At 39.2% G+C, this 20189-nt stretch overlaps 1 protein-coding gene across 2 annotated transcripts in view; it reads right to left on the bottom strand.

Moving 5' to 3' along the window:
• The window catches only part of PRR16 (proline rich 16), a 93925-nt gene extending 73995 nt beyond the window's left edge, over window positions 1–19930 (bottom strand). For both annotated transcript variants that reach the window (XR_005630043.1, XM_039730956.1), the window contains exon 1: window positions 19656–19930. Coding sequence is in view for 1 of the 2 variants with exons in the window: in XM_039730956.1 (XP_039586890.1) it covers window positions 19656–19817 (162 nt within the window). In the remaining variant the exon portion in view is untranslated. The remainder of the gene's footprint in view (window positions 1–19655) is intronic.
• Window positions 19931–20189: the final 259 nt, after the last annotated feature.

Below are 20189 nucleotides of genomic sequence, written 5' to 3'. Positions count from 1 at the left end.
CTCAGGAAAGATTGAACATTAGGAAGAATTTCTTCACTGAAAGGGTGACTGAATGGACTGTCCAGGGAGGTGGTGAAATCACTGTCCCTGGCAGGTGTTTAAGAAGAACCTGGATGTGGCACTCAGTGGCCTACTTGTAGGTCATGGTTTGAACTCAGACATCTTTTCCCTCAGGTGCTCCTTATTGGACTTGTGGTCCATCCTTCCCCAGCTTCTCTGGACAAGATCCAACACCTCAATATGCTTCCTGAATCAAGAGTCCCAAAACTGGATACAGCACTTGAGGTATGGCCTTGTCAGCACTGAGTATGAGGGAAGAATGGTTTCCCTGCCCCTGCTGGCCACACTATTGCTGATACAGGCCAGCTTGCCACTGGCCTTGTTGCCACCTGGGCACACTGCTGGCTCATGACCAGTCAGGATAATCAGGGCCCACAAGTCCCCTTCTGCCTGGCTGCTGCCCAGCTGCTCTCTCCCCAGCCAGCAGCCCTGGAGTCATCACTCGGTCTTGTAGAAGCTCATGTTGTCGGACTGAGCCCAATGACCCAGCCTGTCCGGGTCCCTCTGCAGTACCCTCCCGTGTTGTTATCTTATTGCAAAAGCTACATAGCTTCTAGGTGATTTCTCTCACAAGCAGCTCCTCACAGCACAGCCAACAAACTCCATCTAACTTCTCAACCAGCCAACCTACTCTTTTACAATACCTATCCTAATTGGATCTAGCTGTGGCCTATTAAGGGCAGGCCTGTTCCTAATTCAGCTGTAACTCCTCAGGGGTGAGATTACCTTCATCACTATCTCTATTCTCCTACATTCCATCCATCCACACTCCTACGCTGTAATAGATCAACACTTTCCTCCAGCCTGGTGTCATCTGCAAAGCTGCTGATGGTGGGCTCAATCCCCTCATCCAGATCAGCAATAAAGATACTAAGCAGGACTGGGCCCAATACCGATACTTTATGCGTGAGGAATACTGAAGCCACACTGGGGTTTTGCAGCCAAAAATGTTTAGCCTCTTTACCACAAAAAAGGCATGACATATTGGTTTATGAAAACTATGAAATATGAATACTACAACAAAATCCCAGTGACAAACTCCTGACAGAAGGATGACATAAGATAATACCAATACTGTTGCAGTCCAACTACAATCACACATTCACCTTTTGACATGGTTTAATGCTTAGCATCTTGTCTGTATCTTGTATTTCTCAGACCATTCATCCAACAATTTATTCTTATTTTGAACACAACATCAATACATAAGGAGAGAATGAGCCATAGAAAGTTAACATACACCGGAAAATTCAGCACATTAAATCCTAGCACTCTATATTTATTCCTCATGGTTGTGGAGCTTTGCTTCAAAAGCTCTGTTTACAGTGGAAAGACCCTACAGATGCAGCTGTTATGTAATGCACTGTGTGAATACGCTATGCATCTGAACAAGACAAAGCAACGTCTTTATGTGTTATTTGTACAAACTGTCTGTTTGAAGAGTTTGAATCCATTCTGATAGGGAGGAGAATGTTCAAAATTGCATCGTTTAAAAGGCAGACAGGGATGGTGTAAAGCTATAGAACACAATCTTGCATGTGCTGTAATGCTACTATTTATCTGCAAGACAGATCTGATGGATGCTGTAAGAGCAAAGTTTCAAGCTCCTGGAAGGAAAAAAATTACAATAATTATCCATAAAAGCTTAGTGGGAAATTTTCTTCCATTGGTTCTATTAAAAAGTAATTAGTGCCTGTACAACTGCCAAAAAATTGGCAATTAACATTGCTACATAGGAGAACACTGGCACTTAATCTGGTTAGTGTTCTCAGAGAAACCTCTAATGTACTAATGCTATCTGTCTATCTATCTATCTTAGGCACTTACATGGCTCCTATTACTATAATATATAGGCATTTAACAATCTTCACCGCAGTTATTTTTACAACACCCTGGTGAGGTCATGAAATACAGTGAAACCAAGTGCACAGATGCCGTGCTGAGTTTAGGCTATAATGTTGCACAGCATTTAATTTACAAAATCCTTTTTCAGGAGGTATTTCCAGGTGCACTATTCTTGTAATAAAACACAAAACTAGGTCAACCAAGGAAAAATTATTAACTTAAGAGTTTAGTTTCAAATTTAAAACCACATTTAGATAGTAAAATTGTTTTCAACAGAATTTATTGAAGATCATGTTTAGAGCCAGAGCAGGGCCTTGTCTTGTATGTTCACTATAACAATTCTTATTTCCCACTGAATTTATAACTAATACTTTTTCAGCTAATGAAACTGCAAAGATGGTCTTCCTAGCATCTGAACAGATGCACATGCAATGGGAGGACATCAACAGTCAAGCAAAAGTTGAAAAATGTGCTCTGAATGTGCCAGACCTTGAACAGTGTCATAGCGATTATGCAGAAAGGTTACTAAAGGATCCAGTTTGAAAGAAATGTTTAAAAGAAACCAAACAAGTATGACAGTGTACTTGTACATGTATGTATACAAAGAACAGCCAGCAGTACACACATATCAAAGCTGTGCTAAACTCTGTTTTGCATAAAAACCATAACCTAAAAACACAAAAGCTATATAAAAGTCAACACAATAACAATATAATCTGTTTCTCAGTTTCAACTACTGACTTAGGCATAATTTTAGCTATATGTAAGCTAGCAATTTGTCACCTCTATATATAACACAAACTTAGGGGGAAAACCCTCCTTTTCTCTTATTTCCAAGCTGTGAAGAGGCTTGCAACATATGTAAAACAAAATAATACATCACTGACTTCTGGCCTATACTGCAACACAGTTCAGGACTGAAAACCAGTTTGGAGCAATAGGTAAATAGTGTCTTTCCTCATAGCATATTACACCAGGAGCTTCACCGCCTTTATAAAAATAAATAAAATGTTAATATTATTCAGTGAAAGAAATAAGGGACTACCAGAGATAAAAATCTTCATTTTTGGTGTCCTTTTACTACATAAAAAGTACACTGCATGGAAACCAAATGTATCATGGAAATAACATAGAGTATGTTACATAGTTCACCTATAGAAAGTTTTTCCTTTTTCCAATATGCTTAGTTTTTCTAACGATTTCAATTTAAATTTTAAAAAGCATCTACCCTAGCTCCTTGATGGCTTTGCTTAATTAAAATGACAATAAAAGAGTGTAACCAGTCAGTTCTCACAACACATGCTATAATGAAGCACAAGCAAATAGCACTTTTTTAAAAAATTTTTCTTCTGAAAGGGACCAATATCATCCATAAGGAAGGGATAAAATATTCTCTTTGAGTGTCATAGCACGATTGAAGGTGATTACTGATCTAGTTAGCAAGGTAAAATCAGAGCACATTTTGTCAAGAGCATGATCCATTTTTTATAAAAATATTTTATATTATCTTTGAGAAATAAGATAAAACAGGACTGAAATTTAAACAAGCAGATTTATATAATTTAGACTATAGAGAAAAAATTATATACCAGCAGGACAAAATGTTGATTTAGTAAAACTATGCAATTCAGATCATTTAAAAGTAATATTTGCAGTTACTTTATTCAACTATAGTTGAATATACTGCCATAGCCTGATTAGACTCCTCAGGTTCTGAAATACTTTAAAAATAGCTACCTGCTTATACCTGATGCCTTTGAGATCAGTGAACATTACATGAGCACTACAAGTTCCTTCTCTGAAAAAGGTGAAAAGACAATCACAGAATCTCAGAATGGTTTGGGTTGGAAGGGACTTTAAAGGTTATCTAAGTCCCCCCCTACCCCCACCATAGGCAGGGCATCTTCCATTACACCAGATTGTTTGAACAGAAAGGTGAAATCTCCTCCTGAAAATACAGTTGGCTTTTTGGTGGTACTGTCTCCTCTCGTGCATACTGATTTCAACAATGCTTCAGCCGAAAGCAGTTAACAGATAGCAGACAACTATTACACCTCTTCACAGCCTCATTTCAGTCAGGGATTTGGTTTTACATGTTGGTTTCCATTATGTATGTTTCAGTTTTCCTGGACCACTCAATTAGTAAAATTTGGCATGTCTTTAGTGTCCTTTCTACTGGAGTCTAAACATTAATACTGAGGCATAAATTCAGATAAACAAAATTGCCCCTAGAATTTTAGCTGGAGCTCCTGGCACATGTACTTATGGTCCAGACTTAGGACTTTCAACTCGGACCAATGTGACTAAACACCAAAAGTCAAGCTGGCCTGAGACTAAAGCAATATCTTTTCATAAGAGAGCTCTGAATTATAGTTTTGGAAGATACAAAAGCAAAAGAGACTTTAAAAATCTATAAAAGGTAGCAGGGATCCAGTAGCAGGATCCAGTAGCCAATTCAATAAACTTCAAAAATACATTGATCCTACCCCTGCCTCTGTCACACAGTCTAGGGGTACCATAGGATATAACTGACATCAAAATTGTACCTATCTTGCAGATGTGTGTTTCTTATTTTCTGATTTGTCAATGATAACCTATTTCAGCTGAAGTAAGGAGATCCTTAAAGTCCTTAATACACAGAAAAATAAGGTGTTTACTGATTTATATTTGCCACCCTCCAGTCTTATATCTGTGAAGATAAAACCCCTTCACCTCATAAATGTATTATGAAAATAAACTCATTAAACATTTATGAGAGTTTCTAGCACCACAGTGATATTTGTCACAGAAAAGGCCAATAGAGGATTAATTCTTCATTCAGAAAAGCCCTGAATGTCATGCTATGTATAAGGCAGGGCTATCACACCAAATAATTATAGTGGCATAGTATCACACTGCTAATCACTAGGCACAAACCATCACAAAATACACTGAGTAAGGCAGTCTTACATAAAACAGCTATGGGAATGCAACTGAAAACTCCATCAAAACCAATTAAGAATTAGGGTTTTTTTAAGAATACATAACCTAAGTTGATGTTGCATCTCCTAGTTTAAAATGCAAACTAAAATAGAGAAAAAGACCAACTCCATCATTTGATACTATGCTGATAGCTGTGTCATGCAGATCACCATAAGGCCACTGGTACACAATGAAACAAGAGAACTGACACTCATTATATGAGGGATCTGAAAGACTGAGGCCCCTTTTACTGGAGGGTTTCACTCACAGGTCAAGGTCTGAGAAAATCTAGGATACTAGGAGCCTTTAATTCAGCACTCTGAAAAAAAGGGACTTTAGTACATTGATTCCACTCAAAACTCTCAAATTTCCAGTCAGACTTCTCTTCTTCCTAGAACTATCTAACATGCACACCTCTGGTCACCACTTTACTGTTGTATTGGTGTCTCATTTACAGTCATTTTTCCACCCCTCTATGACAACCTTTCCTTATGCAAAGGCAAACTGTACCTGCAATTTAGGTGCATCACAAAATTAAGCCCAGTTTATCCTCAGTGTTCTCCTTTCATTGGAGGTATACATCTCTCCACCAACTTAGCCTAGCACAGTAGCATGGCTTACTCAGGAGAGAAGGGGACAAAAAGGAATCTTGTTACAGCAGCTCAGAGGGAACATTTACATCCCCTGGTCATGTCAGACGGCTTCTGTGATCAAAAAACTACACTCTAGCAAAGGCTAGACTTCTTTGCTAGAGTACAGAAAGGAAGCAGCAGGGGGCTGGGGGTGGGGGGAAAGCTTTCAAGCATGAAGATGACAAGAATGATCAAACCTATGATGTTTTCCCAGGCTTATTGCTCTGAAGAAGACCAGCTACTTAGTCTAAAAGAAAGGGGATTTTTTTAAAAAAAATAATAAAGCAAGATACAGAACTCAGCAATGAAAAATTCTGTCTGAACTATTTGACCTTAACAAAATAATTGAAGGTGGTATTTTATAATGGAAAGCATCTGGCAGCTAGTGATGTGTTACACTTTCTACAACATTGTATTTGTCTTCAAAGCAAAAATAAATTAACAAAACCAAGTAAACTCTCCAGAATGGCATTTTGTGCATTTGTAAAAGTACCCAACCATTCTGGACAGTGCCCCTTTGACACGAACATACAGTGTTCTACAGCAAATTGGTCCTTCTGATAGAGTAGGTTTGTGCCAACATACAAAGACAAATTCTTAATGTCACTTCCTCACAGAAGGACACTGCTTAAATTGCTGTATTCAACTACTACTACTCTTACTTTTAATGGAGTATGCCTGTATATGCCTGAAATAAAGGCCAGAAGTCTGGAGAGAGTGGAAATGGGGAAAAATTATTAGATAGGAAACTAGTCCCAACAGGGCTCAGTGGCCATGGTTTCACACCAAATGAAACCTAACCCTCCAGGAAGACAGGGAACCTTGTGAAAATGAACTGTCCTGATGAGAGTATTAAGGTGTTGCCACAAAACACAACAAGACAGGACACCAAATGTTTAGAACAATTACTTTATCTTAGAGTAAGGACAGAATTTAGGTCTTGTAAGTAGCATTTGTTTATTCTAAGATAGAGGGAGAAAGGAGAGGGAGAAGAGAAAAAGGCATTTTGAAATATACTTTTGGTAAATAATCATGATATGAAAAAATAGAGAAAATTCAGAACCACAATATATGCTTTCTCTAATGATGCAATATGCCAGAAAACGTGACGTTTGAATATCCAAAAATTAAAATATTGACAAAAGAATCCCAAAAGAAATAGAAACATAGGCCTATAAAATAATAGTAGACAACTACCAATGTGGAAAAAAGTGGGCATATTCCTTCATGAAAATAAGAATGGTAATTCATGATTATGGAGAGAAAGTTTTTACAGGAAGTAGGAAAAAAATAAGAATAGCAAGGATAACAACTAGCGAGGATAAACTTCAGTGAAAATCTTTCTGAGGTTGTGCTCCTGACATTTCAGATTTCCTTGCCAGATCATACAAACACTGCTCAGATTCTGTAGACCAACAACAGTTTCCTTTACTTTTTTCTTGCCTTTTTCAACTAACCTCCTTGCAAGCTCAACTTCTCTAATATATATTGCTGGAACAGTAACTTAATAACACTACAGTATTGTAATCATTGTTTCATAAAAATGCTTGGTAATTAGAAGTCTTTGAACCTAGTCCACAGAATCTTCTTCATTGTCCAGTAAAGCACTCATTCACTGGTACTGGCATTTCCCAACTCCAGATACATCCATTAACACCAGCAACATTTCCACTGCTAATAGCAGCACACAAGTATTCCTGAGGTGAAAGCAGACAAATCCTTCTCAAATCCTGCTTCAATAAAAGATTATACACACACAGACCACTTCAGACCCTGTAAAAAAAGTAAGCATAGAAACCCTGGCATATAATAACAGTAGATTAACACACTTAGATGGAAATAAAGAACTAATTTCAAAGCCTTAAGCATAAAGAGGTCTTGCATTTTAAAAATACAGATGTTGACAGAAGCCCCATCACTGAGCCCTGGGGAACTCCACTGTTGATGGGCCACCAGTAATTCCATTCACCACCTCTCCCGGGGCCCAGGCAGCCAGTTTTTTACCCACCAATTAGTACACTCACTGCAGAGTGAGAGAAGCCAGTTTTTCCAGGAAAATCCTGTGGGTGACAGCATCAAAGGCTTTACTAAGTCTAGGTAGAAGGAGATGCTGAACAGAGATGCTTTTCTACGGCGTTAGAGAATGCCCTGTCCTTAATTTTGTCTGCTCTCATCTTTAATGGATAAAAACTCATATTTCTTCATATTGTAAAGCAGCAAAATTTTGTAAAATTTAATTATGCACTGCCTGAAAAGAGAAGTCCAGATAGATTGCTGATCACTTTATAGTTAACTTGTTTTCTAGATATGCAACAAGCAGTAGACTTGGGTCATGAAGAAACAGTAAGAGAACTCTTTAACCAGACTTTGGCTGATGTCGTACACTATTTTTATTAATTACCGTATCACAAAAGTTGCAAATGTTCTCAGCAAATTTGCTGATTTGGGAGAGCTAATAGACAATACACAAGGCATGAGGTAAATCTCTCAGATACTTAGAAGTGAGAAAAAATTCCCCTTGTAAATTATCATAACCACGAGGAGAAACAAAATATCTTTGTGCTACAGACTGGAAGTCAAGAAATTCATAGAGCTCTTTGCAGAGGGTTCATCATGGAATGACTGCCAGAGGGTAATTTCTCACCAAATAGAAATGAAACTTCAGAATCAAGCAAAACACAGTTCTGGCAAAGTTCTGATTAGATCTCACCTACAGTATTGTACACATTCCTGTGAAGAACAACTCAAGTAAAACAGAGCTGGAAAAGCTCTTTTTCGTCAAGTGGAAAGAGTCTACCAAGGAAATAAAAAAAAAAAAAATTTCTTTACTAATGTACCAACATACACGAACAACTACATGAAGAAATATTCAAGAGCTACCAGAGCTGAGTGGCAACATTAGCAAAAAGAAACTGCAGCAATCTTGGTATTGTTATTTGTCATAATTTGTTTGTTCATCCAATGGAATTATTGGCCTAGATTAAACCGTTTACAGCCACAAAAACATAGTACTAAACTTCCTGTCTGCATTAAATGGCAATCTGCAGTAAGAAGCATGTGAAGTCTCATAAAATACCTCCTCCAATGGAAGAAAACCTTAAAGACATACACACCTGCTAGACCACTACACCAGGAGAAAGCAAAATGCTGATGTCTTGTCTCCTAGCCACACAGGCTACCAGTTTAATAGTACATTCTTCAAGGAAAAATTCTATAGAAGTGTTGCATGTCTATAGTTACTGTAAAATAACCAAGGAAACAATTTAATCTGATCAAAATAGACATTCCATATTATAAAATCCACTTGATCAAGATTTAATTGTAGTGTACCAGCATTTATGTAACAGATAACTTTGTTTCACTAAGTACAAGAAATCATGCATTTAAGGAAGACATCGTATCTGTAATTCAGAGTGACAAAAATGATATCTCATTCTTGATTAGTAAATTAAACTGAGAAATAATAGATGAACATGGCAGAAGTACTCTGCCTGTACAAAACAAGTTGTTATTAAAAGAAAGCTTGATTTTTAGAAAGGATCAACAATGTTCCAAATTCCCTCTGGGCCTTGCCATTCTTCCAAAAGATTGTGATTAAAAAACCAAAAGCCATTTGAAAAGCTGTCACACAACACCAGAGCATCACTCCTAAAACATGAGATGTCACTGTCAGAATCCGTGAAACCTAAACAAAAGCCCATTTCACAAGAAATTTTAGCAATATTCACAAGACCTAAAAGATTTTCCTTTCTTCATAACTACATTTGACTCCATAATACGAAGAATCACATCAAGTTTACTTACATATTCCCAAAGAAAGAATAAATCCAGAGGGTTATTCATTGAATTTTTATCTTAGTACCCTGTTTTATGCCCCTGATTGATTAATATCTGTTAAACATACAAATTTAGAAACATTTTCTATTCAAAGCCAGGTATAAACTTTTAGAAGACTACCAGATTATGGGAAAAATAACTAGGTAAATTAAATATTCTGTTGAAATTATCATAAAGTAGCTTCTGTTCCTAAGATGATGTACACTGAATAAACTCTGACTTTAATAGAGCTGATGTATTTCTTTTTAATTCGTTAGAAACTTGAAGTAGATATTCATGATGCCTGCCAAGTGCTCATCTCCTAGAAATAGTACACAGCTGTCAATCATTGAAATACACTCTCTTTTCTTCTATGAGGATCATACCTCTTGTAACCCTTGCAAAACTTCTTGCAATCTTGCCATAAACACTCAGAAAAGATTCATTATTGAACAGAAAGTTTCAAAACTATCTTTAAGAACTTTTAAAATGTAGAAGATACTTTTAGATTTTTTTAAACAGCATTTCCTAAGTTACCTGCTATTAAATGTAAAACTTCTATGTACGTATAGCTTTAATCAGTCTTAGACTACAATTCTTTTGTATGACATGAATTTCAGGCTTAAATAAAAGAATGGGAACTTTATTATTGCAATTAACACACATTACTGGGGTTCTGATTTCTCCTAAAATTAGGTTTGTGAATTCAAGGCATCAACTTTGCATACAAACATATACATCAAACATCTGGAATGACTGGCACTGTTTAAGGATAACAGCCAAGCTAATACAAGATGGCACAGCTCTAGCAAAATCAAAGCTGTATCAGATCAGAAAATATTCTGCTTGCTAAGATTTAAGACATCTAGCAAAATAAATGTTTGTATATTATTTAAGTCTTTACAATTCAAGCATTATTTTTTTCTTTAGTAGAAATAATCTGCTCTGATGAACTTACCTCATCTAAGCATCTCTGCAATCATCAGCAAACACATGTAGAGTTTAGTTGGTAACTGAAAATTACTTATTTAATGGACAGTTATGTAGTATTTTGAGAAAAGATCAAGCAAACTTTGGAAAACAATGTTAACCTAATCTATCATGGGTGGCTTTTGCTGCTGTAACAATAACCAGTTAACTTGAATTCAAACAACAGCTTTCACTTTCACATTAGATTAGAAACATTTTCATATTAGATTAGAAACTGAGCTAAAAACAATTACTAACAATGAGCCTACACATAAGAATCTCCTAGTAGCATGTAGAAGATACGAGAGGAGAACAACTGAGATTCTAAGATAAATGTCAGAGTCACCTGAAAATTTCAGGACTATCTTGAAACTCTTTTGTGCATCAACTTTCAAGAGGGGAGAGAAAAGCACTCTAATGTTTAAGAACACAGACGACATCTGACAGCTCCTAGAAGTGAGGTAAATAAAGTTACACCAACACCTGAACCAGTTATGAGGGAGAAAGGAAAAGGCCTAGGAAAAGAAAACAAAGAGCCTCAGAGGAATGGAAGGATTACTATGAGATTAGTAGAGTGAAAATGAAAGTGAAAATTAAGCAGACAGGCAAAATTAATCTGAATTGTTCACAAAGTTACCCTGATTCATTACATTGCATTTGCCTGGACAATTTCATTTGAAGGTGAGGAAAAGCATACATCACAGTTTAGTGTAGAGATGTTATGAATAGTAGCATTCCTGTAAAAGCAGAAGGGGCTGCAGCCCTCCCTGACGTGACACAAAGACTCCAGTTGCAGCCCTCTCAAACACCAGCTCCAAGCCCTTGGTGTATGCACCTGCTTTATTCATATTGGGAGCGATACTGCAAATCTGTTGTTTATTATTCTGTCTGAAATTTAATAAGATCTGTTCTCAGATCACAGGCAGTGAGAAGTACACAACCACTTATTACTGCAACTTTGATGAAAAAGTACACTACGTATTCTCCTACTAATTTTAAAATTTCAGCTAAAGAAATACTTACTGGCAGAAGCAAATATTTGTGGCCTAGCATTTTTACTAAATATGTATACCTGATTTTTTGAATCTAAGTCTGAAATATTGTATGCAGGTCCAGGCTCCCAAGCACAGACAGATCAGAACACACTGGAGCTAGTGCAGAAAAGGGGTTGGAAGGGGCTGGAGCGCACGTTACACAATTGATTAGAAAGAATAAAGGTGAAAACAAGGGGCACAATTACAAATACAGGAAATTCAACCTAATTACAAGACCAAAAACAAGGTGATTCAACACTGAAATAGGTAGTCCAAAAAGGTTATGGAGCCACCATCCTTGAAGATATTCAAGAACAAGATCCTAAGCAACCTGCTCTAGTTGACTCTTGAATGGAAAATTTCCACGATTTCTAGGAGGCCCTTTGAATCTCAACCAGTCTGCAGCTCTGTATTAAGAAATAAAATATCTGTTCCAACTTTTTCTCGAATAAGTCTGAACTTTCAGTCATTTATTTAGCTGAAAATCTCAATGAAAAAGCATAGAAAGAAAGAATTACTTTGTTTCATTACATTGAAGTGAAAAAAAACCAAACAAAAACATACTGACCTTGATACTTCATATTTTCACATATAGTTTTATACAGAAAGGACACATGGATAAGAACCAATACATTATAATGGAGAAGCAAGTCCAAACAATTTCTTAATGCTTTCACTGTGTTAAGTTTATAGACTCTACATCTTTTAGGCCACATAAGCTGCCTGCTTTAACACATTCCAGTGTTAAAGCAGGCAGTGCTTTCCAGTGACATTTCCAGTAAAGTATGAAATGTCAGTAGATACCAAAATTTTGGTATACTTATCTCATGTTTTGCACCTGAATGAAAAACTCAAATCAAGTTTTTGGTATCCATAGAAGTCTAGGAACCTGCCGCAGCTCATCTCACCTAATAAACTTAATAAATACATAATAAACTTCTCACATTATTTTCCTAGGTGTTAAGTTTAATGTTCTTCTCCTACCTACAAGGCAAATGATTCCACCGCAAGTAAGGATGTCTTACTCTGATTCTACCTTGAAGCTCTTCAGTCAAAGAACTGAAGTCAAAGACCATAACAAACAGAACATAATACCACCATAGGCGCAACACTAGAATAATGACTGTGGATTCATCCAAAAAAAAAAAAAGGGGGGGGGAAATTGTAAGTGTTTTAAAACTACAGGATTTCTCACATTACTTAGAAATAATCTTCAATGAAATCTGGAAATGATTCAACATCAGTGCTCTCAGTCTTCATAATGCAATGTGGCACATGCTGCATGAAACAACGGATGGGTTCGTTAACCTTTCAAGACACATGAACACACTACAGAAGCAACAACTGATGGTACTACTGCTATTCAGAGGCAATTGCTCCTCACTGCCTCCCATCAGCTGCACTGCAACAATACCAAACTAAACTCCCTGTCACTCTACTCATCCAACACACACAACCCGACAGATGGAAGCTGTAGTGAGAGATCTGCTGGAGGATTTTCTCAGCCTTTCCACAGGGTCTGCTTTTCTTCTTTCCCTGGGTACAGTAATAAATGGCATTTTGAAGCACTGCAGGTCACAGCACCAAGAATGACCAGTCAATTTTGTGTAGAGATGGACAGGAGCTGTAATTAGGAGGTACGTATAGGCTGTAGTCCTTTATCACACATTCATACCTAAATAAAAGGTAGCATTTTTCTCACCAAGAAAACAATTTACATTAACTGCAACTTGTTGCTTTTATTAAAAACAAACAAACAACAAACAAACAAAAAGCCCAACTACTACCAAAGAAAAATATAAACCTGTCTACCAATAGGTAACTAGGTTAGTGGTAATCTGCATGGCTGTCAGACACAGGCTATGTGGGAAAGAAAGTAGTCCATTTGCAAATTAGACCATTTTACTCCCTCACAGCAGCAGCCCCTGCTGAAGCAGGAAAAAGGGAGAGAAAACTTCACAAGATACACATGAGCTACTGAACATTTAGTTTTTGCTAAGAAAATAACTAAATGTTTTTTAAGTACAACATTAAGAGAAGACTATGAGCCATCAATATTTTGAAACTCTAAAAGGAATGAAAAGTGGAAGAGAATAGCGATCCTCATTCACAAAGGTATTTTGGAACAGGCACTGTGGGAAACACTCTAAACTCAGGGACAACATCTGCACCTCTCCCACAGTTTTCCCAAGAGCGGTACTAATTAGTTGTACACAACACATGTGTACAACATATGCAGTAATTTGGCTGGAATTCTTTTACTGGAAGTAGAAGGGGTATTCCAGAACTTTGTCCAAGGTGAGTAATCAGAATAGAAACATTGTATCATTGCCAGAAGAAAAACGTCAAAAATCTTCAAAGCTTCAATGATGCTCTTCAACCAAGTCATTGATGTTGCATAATGCACTCATAGCAACAACTAAATTCTCTAAAATTTGAAGTTTATATAAAAATTATGCAATCCAAGACTAATTTCCATCATTCAAACTTAGCTTTCTTCCTTACAAAGTCAATGGAAAAAATCTGACTGCAACAGACTGAAGTTTGTGCCTCACTATTTCTGTTTTCTGTATCATGGTCAGCAGTGCACGGACCGTGTGAAATTCAAATTACACAAAAACATATATATTTCCAGTGTGGTACTCTTTTTATTTGAAAACTGAATTTATATATGCTCTATTTAGCTCCTGACTGCACAATACACATTGCTATCAAGAGTTCAGTATTACATATAAGGAATGAAGTAGCTGACATGAGTTTAAACATAAAATAGGGAGCACAAATTAGCAGTGTGCTTCCCTCTGTCAAGTATCCTGATATCAATAAGCAACTCCCTACAGGTATTCTTTTTATTGGGTTACACAATGCAATTACTGACTCTTGGTAGACATGGTTACAAATCAAAATGTGGAGCAACCTCACCCTGTCATGCATCAGCATATAAATGTTTCTGACCACCTTAACACATGGGGTTTTTCCAGGTTCACAGCTACCTTTTAGCTCCATTAGTTTAATTGAGACTACTAGCATAAGAGTTTTATCTTTGCTCATTGCAGGTTTTACTGTCTATAACTGTATAAATGCTTCACAGACCACAAGAAATAAATGGAAAGAAAAAATACAATACAGTTATCTGCAATGACTACTTATGGCCCTCTTTGGACCCCTGGGCAGATCACAATAAAGTTGCTGTGCTGTGCTTCTCTTACATAATGAATCATATTTTGCAGTCAAACATCCAGGTACAGTACATGATTGTATCAGGCACAAAGGAATAAGTGCAATAATAAAGCAGGGAAAAAATCTGTTAATTGAGAGATTAGCAAGTTTTGGAATGGCAGCTGCCTTTATTCATGCAACGCTTTGACTCTGGTACATGAACTGGATCCAAATCACAGCCACAGCAAAAAAAATTACAAAAATGCTTCAGTCCCTCACACACCCTACTGACCAGGATCTGCATACACATACAGTGCATGCACAGAAGAAAAGACTCCAGAAGAACACTGTTAAGAGGGCCTCCATCCCTCATCCAGGTATAAGCAGGGCATCTTCATTTAATTGGATTTCTAACGGTAGGAACGCATATGCACAAAAAGCTCCAACTGCCACTACCTAGCAAAAAAGAGTGGCAGGTCCTTGACACCTGAACAGAATCCAAAGAGGCAAGAATCAGGAGAAGAAGGAATGGATTAAAATGTTTTGCTATTTTTCTACCTATCCTTATGTTTCTATATAGTATTTCCCATGCCTACCTGTAATAACTTCCCGCCTCATCTTCATGCAGCAATAGGAACCCAAAATTTTTATATTGGTGCTTGCACTGCACATCAGAGATACTCATATGTGATGGAGTATCGCTGCTCCAGTCCTCTTGGTGGACCTGACACCTCCTAGTTTCTGGTTTAACAGGCAAGAACTTGAAGTACCTTCTGCCATCTGGATAGTTACCAGAACACAAAGCCAGAAATAGAATGGAAAAAACTGGCGGTTGAAATTGTAATACACTTCTGCAGTCCTGAACCAGAAATTAAACCCACAGAACACATGACCACCCTTCACTTAAGAGAGTGATGAGTGGCCTGCTTATGGAATCAAGTTATTTATCCTATAACGAACTTTGTCATGGTGTTTTGGTTCATATCTGCTAGCCTCACTTAGAACATATTTATTAAGTAATGCCCAAATTGTATAGATCATACCTTTACAGAAAATAAACACATCAGTTAGATGACAAAAGATTATGTACTCATTCTGTCAGCAAGACATTTTCACAGGATTTAAAGCAGAGGAGGTAGATTCAAATGACTGGAAATTCACTGATGTACGTGCAATGCCTGTGAGGGCTTCTGTTTCCCCTGCACCTCCATTTTGGAATATTCTAAACACTGGCAATAGCTACACAGCTGCTTCCTTTCGATAAAAGGTTGGAGCATATTTAGCCAATTAAAAGCTATGCAAATGTCTCACACATAACTTCCAGGAATTTGTTCTGCAAGATGAATTTTTATTATTAAAAAAACTATTTATCAAAATTATTTAGTTAAGTATTTCCTTCATGAAAACAAGCACAAGAATAAAGAAATGTGTAACATTACCATAAAATCTGAATGCAAGGAAAGGAAGGTTTAAAAATTATATTATCATTATAAGGTTATATAAATCTCTGTGCCCTGCTGTCCACAGGTGTACATGTACATCCCCTACAATCCCTTCTGAAGTAATCAGAGGGCGACATCATGCATTTTACAATAGTACACATCTTTTGATTTCCAACAGTACATTACTTATGTACCAGACAGATAAGTAGTTCCAAAAAAGACTTCATAATAGCCAGTTTTTCTATACAAACTCCAGTGAAAAAGGTCTTTTATTCAATCCTCTGGAGGAGAACTAAAGTTTAAGGCTCCACCAACTTAATTTTGAAATAGTCTGGACTAAAGGAATAGCAAGTGTTGCTCAATCCTCTGGCACCCCTTTGATTTCTCTTTGGAATATTCATCAAATGACAGCAACTTAAACCATTTCAAATCCATTTTTCAATGCAAAACCACATCCCGTTGTTGCTCCACACCCACGCAAGGAGACAAAAGGGTCCATCCAAGCCTCTCCTAAATTAACAGCACTCTAGAGAAGGCTAGCCATACACCAGCTCAGACTCTGGACTCAGCACTGCTCCATCCTTCCACGTCTCCCAGTCACCCCCCTGCTCCATCCTTGATCTTCTGTGGTCACCTTAACCTAATCAGACAAGAACAATAAATAAGGGGGAGAGAGGGAAGGAAGAAAGGGATGGTTCACTTCTGAGACACAGTAACTGTTAAAATGTATTTCTTTTAATCTGCATGATTGAGTCACATGCTTTTAGAGAGTATTTATAAACTTCATGGTTTGCCTATCTGAGTTTAACATGCCATCCTCTATTCACCCCTCAATCTCCTCTTTTTAAAAACATAAAAAAATGTTCAAGAACCAATCAGAAAAAAGGTTCAGAGCAAAGGGCAGATGCAAATATATTAAGGTAAGTAAAGCATAACAAGCTAAATGTAATAAAACATACAGCAATGCTATTGCTATACAGCAATGCTACTTACTGCTACAGAGCAGTTCATTTTGAAGCAACAAAATGGTGTTTCATTTTGACAGTACTTTAACTATGAATCTTAAAAAAGAAGGCTGAAAGGTATCATGAAGTCTATCACAATAATTAAGTGCTCCATTAATCACAATTTATATCTAAGGGTTACAAATACATAGGGATGAAAAGAAAATAAAGTGTTTTAAAAATTATGTAAATCACAAAAAAAATTACAGTACCATTTTATTTTCTATACCACAACTAAATAAATATTACTGGAACTACACAAAAAAAGGGCTAAAAAACCTTCATGCTAAAAAACCTACCACTGTAGCAGAATTGAAAACTTTTAAAACAGTAATAAAAAATGAAACACTGTTTCCAGTACACAATATTACACATTAAAAAAAAAAAAAAGTAACAGAAAAGGTTGCAGCTCAACAGCTGGGCTGCAGCAAACACCCTGGGAGGAAAAAAAAAAGGCAGCAACATTTCCAGAAATACAGAATTTGCAGTGAACGTGGAAAGTGTGAACTTACATCCTCTATTTCATCATTTTGATTGGTCCTACAGTAGGTAACATAAATGAAGCATAGTCATATTTCTATGTGTAATACACCTAACTGACTATAGACTAACTTCCTGTAAGCTTTAACAAAGAGCCTGTCATTCCTTCCTAACACCTACAAACAACCTGTGAAAGAGACTGGTTATCAGCTTATAAAATCACCAATTAACCCACTTTTACATAAAAAATATACATTGCAGTTATGTCAAGAGTTTTTGTGCAGATTCAGCCCATCCTATTAAGGCAGACAAACTAAAGGTACTCGGATGGCAAACTTTTGCAGACTTTCCAAAATAAATGTCACACTTTGTGTATTTAACACATAATGATAATATTGCAATGAAGCAGATGTATATGTATGCAACCCTTATTTGTTGGAGTATGAGAGCTACCATCTTTGTAAGGCATATTTGGTGAAAAGCATTACTAAAAACCTCATGTGCAGTCAGAAACAAGATTTAACTATCCTTTTTATAAAAATACCTTCATTTTCTCAAAACAGATGCAATTGGCAATCCTTGCACCCTTCAACAGGTACACAGTACTAAACAGAGTTACAGCTCCATTTCTCTACAGGTTTCCCTATCAAGCAGAGGTAAATCCAGTTCTCTTTTCCAGATGCAGTCAACCAGAACGGACAAGTTTGCTTAGATAAAACATGCCACAGTAAATGATGATATACGATCTCCACTTACAGCGATCCTGTTTGCTCACTGGATGAAAGCTAGGACTGATTACGTGCAGGGAACGATTTACATTCATGGGACAGAACACATTACATCCTTTCCAGGTCCTGAAAATGTGCTTCTGCAGCAACAGAAGCCAGTTTACGCTATTGGTCTTAGAAACATTTAAAGAGCTGCTCTATAAATATTATTTCCATTTCAAAATACCTCAAAAAATTACAAAGCATAGACAGCAGCACATTAAGAAAAAGAGAAATTATAGATATATTAAAAAAAAAAAAGGAGGAACCTGGAATTGTGGCTGAAAAAAGAGCCTAACAGCTGTGATTAGTGAGCCGTGTGTTTATACATCTTTCAACATTATACAAAGCACTGGGTGAATTTCAGATTGCCTCAGATGGCAAAAGACTGTTGAAAGAAACTTGTTGACAATGTTGTTAAAATAGAAAACTAATATATGATGGCAAAAAACCGAAGCTTATTATAAATGTCAAATATAGGATTATAAAGCAATACACAGAGATTCTGGACTTGAATTTTGGTGCATAATCCAACCATCTGTCGACCAGTTGTGTAGCAAAATCAAGATAACGAGGAAATCTCCAAAAGGACAGCCAAATTCTTTTCCTTCAGCTACTGCATTTCCCTGTTTATGAACATGCCCGCGGTAATCGCACTCTGCCTGCAGATTAACCTAGAGGAGATGACACCCGCCACCATCAAGGGAGGGATTGCGAGGGCAATCTTGCCAGATAGGGCCGATAAGCAGGGTGCTCAGCTACCGGAGAAGCAGGCTGCAGAGACTGAAGCAGACTTGGCCGCGCCGGTGCAGCCGCGCCAAGGGCGGCGGTGCGCGGGGTCCGGGGCCGCTCAGCCCCGCAGCCGGGCAGGTGCGAGCGGGGCTGCCGCTGCTGCTACTGCCGCTGCTGCTGCTGCTGCTGCTGCCGCTGCTGCTGCCGCTGCCGCTGCTGCTCGGGCCGAGCACGGCGCTGCACCGCGCAGCCCAAAACTTAAACTCGCTGGGGCGGGAGGGGGTCGCTCCTGACTCCTCTCCCAGCGCCGGGACGCCGGCGCGGCTCAGCCCGGAACCGGGCAGTGCTGCGGGTCCCGCAGCTCCCCAGAACACCCTGGTCCAGCAGAGACTTCTCAGGAGAGGCTCCCCCCGGGAAAAATATAAACTCTGAATGGTGCCCTGAGGTGGGAAGTCCCCGAGTAGAGCCGCCTCACAGTCGTGAGGCGCACGGCACCCGGGACACGGGGTTGCAGCCCGTTCCGGGACGCCGGGCAGCGCGGCGATGCCCAGCCGCCCGCCCCGGGGCACGGCCGGGAGCTGCCCCGTGCCCAACCTGGACACCAGTTGCTCGACCCGCGGAGCAGAGGCGATAAAAGGAGCCTGGGGGCGGCAGCAGAGCTCCGGGGGAAGCCTGATCCCTGCCTGCGGGCGGTGGGGCTCTTGCCCCATACGGGGCAGACGGGGAGTCCGACCGCGCAGCCCTTCGCTCTCACCTCCTTAAGTTCCTTGGCGACATCTTTCAGGTCCCCCAGGACTAATTCCAAATCCTCCACGATGATCTTGATCTGCTCTTTCACCTTGGCTTTGGAGGCTGCCGGCGGCCCCTCGGACGGCGAGGAGGAGGAGGATGCGGTCCCCTTGGACTGGGCGGACATCCTTCGGGGCAGCCCGGCGCGGCCAGCGGGGCACGCAGGTCAGGCGAGCGCGGCGGCCGCCGGCCGCCCGGCCCCGTCCCTCCAGCTCCCGGAGCTGCCGCAGCCGCTGNCCCGCCCCGGCTCGGCCCGGCCCGGCCCCGGACAGCGGGGCCGGGGGAGGAGCGCCCACCGCCCGCGCTGCTGGGGGCGGCGGAGGCCGGGCGGCTTCCTCGGGAGAGGGGCTCTCCCTGCTCCTCGGCGCCGGAAGGCCCCTGGGGGCGAGAGCGCGGTGCTGTGTCTCCCAGAGGGTGCGCGGCGCTGTCTCTCCCCGGAGCCGCCCGCCGTTGTCCGCGGGAGCGGGACGGGTGGCACCCGGTCTGACGGGGAAAAGGT

This window comes from Passer montanus, unplaced genomic scaffold (assembly GCF_014805655.1).
Source record: "Passer montanus isolate IOZ18808 unplaced genomic scaffold, ASM1480565v1 scaffold110, whole genome shotgun sequence".
Lineage (NCBI taxonomy): Eukaryota > Metazoa > Chordata > Aves > Passeriformes > Passeridae > Passer > Passer montanus.
The sequence above is the reverse complement of the archived record's forward strand: the minus strand, read 5'-3'. Positions and strand labels throughout refer to the sequence as shown.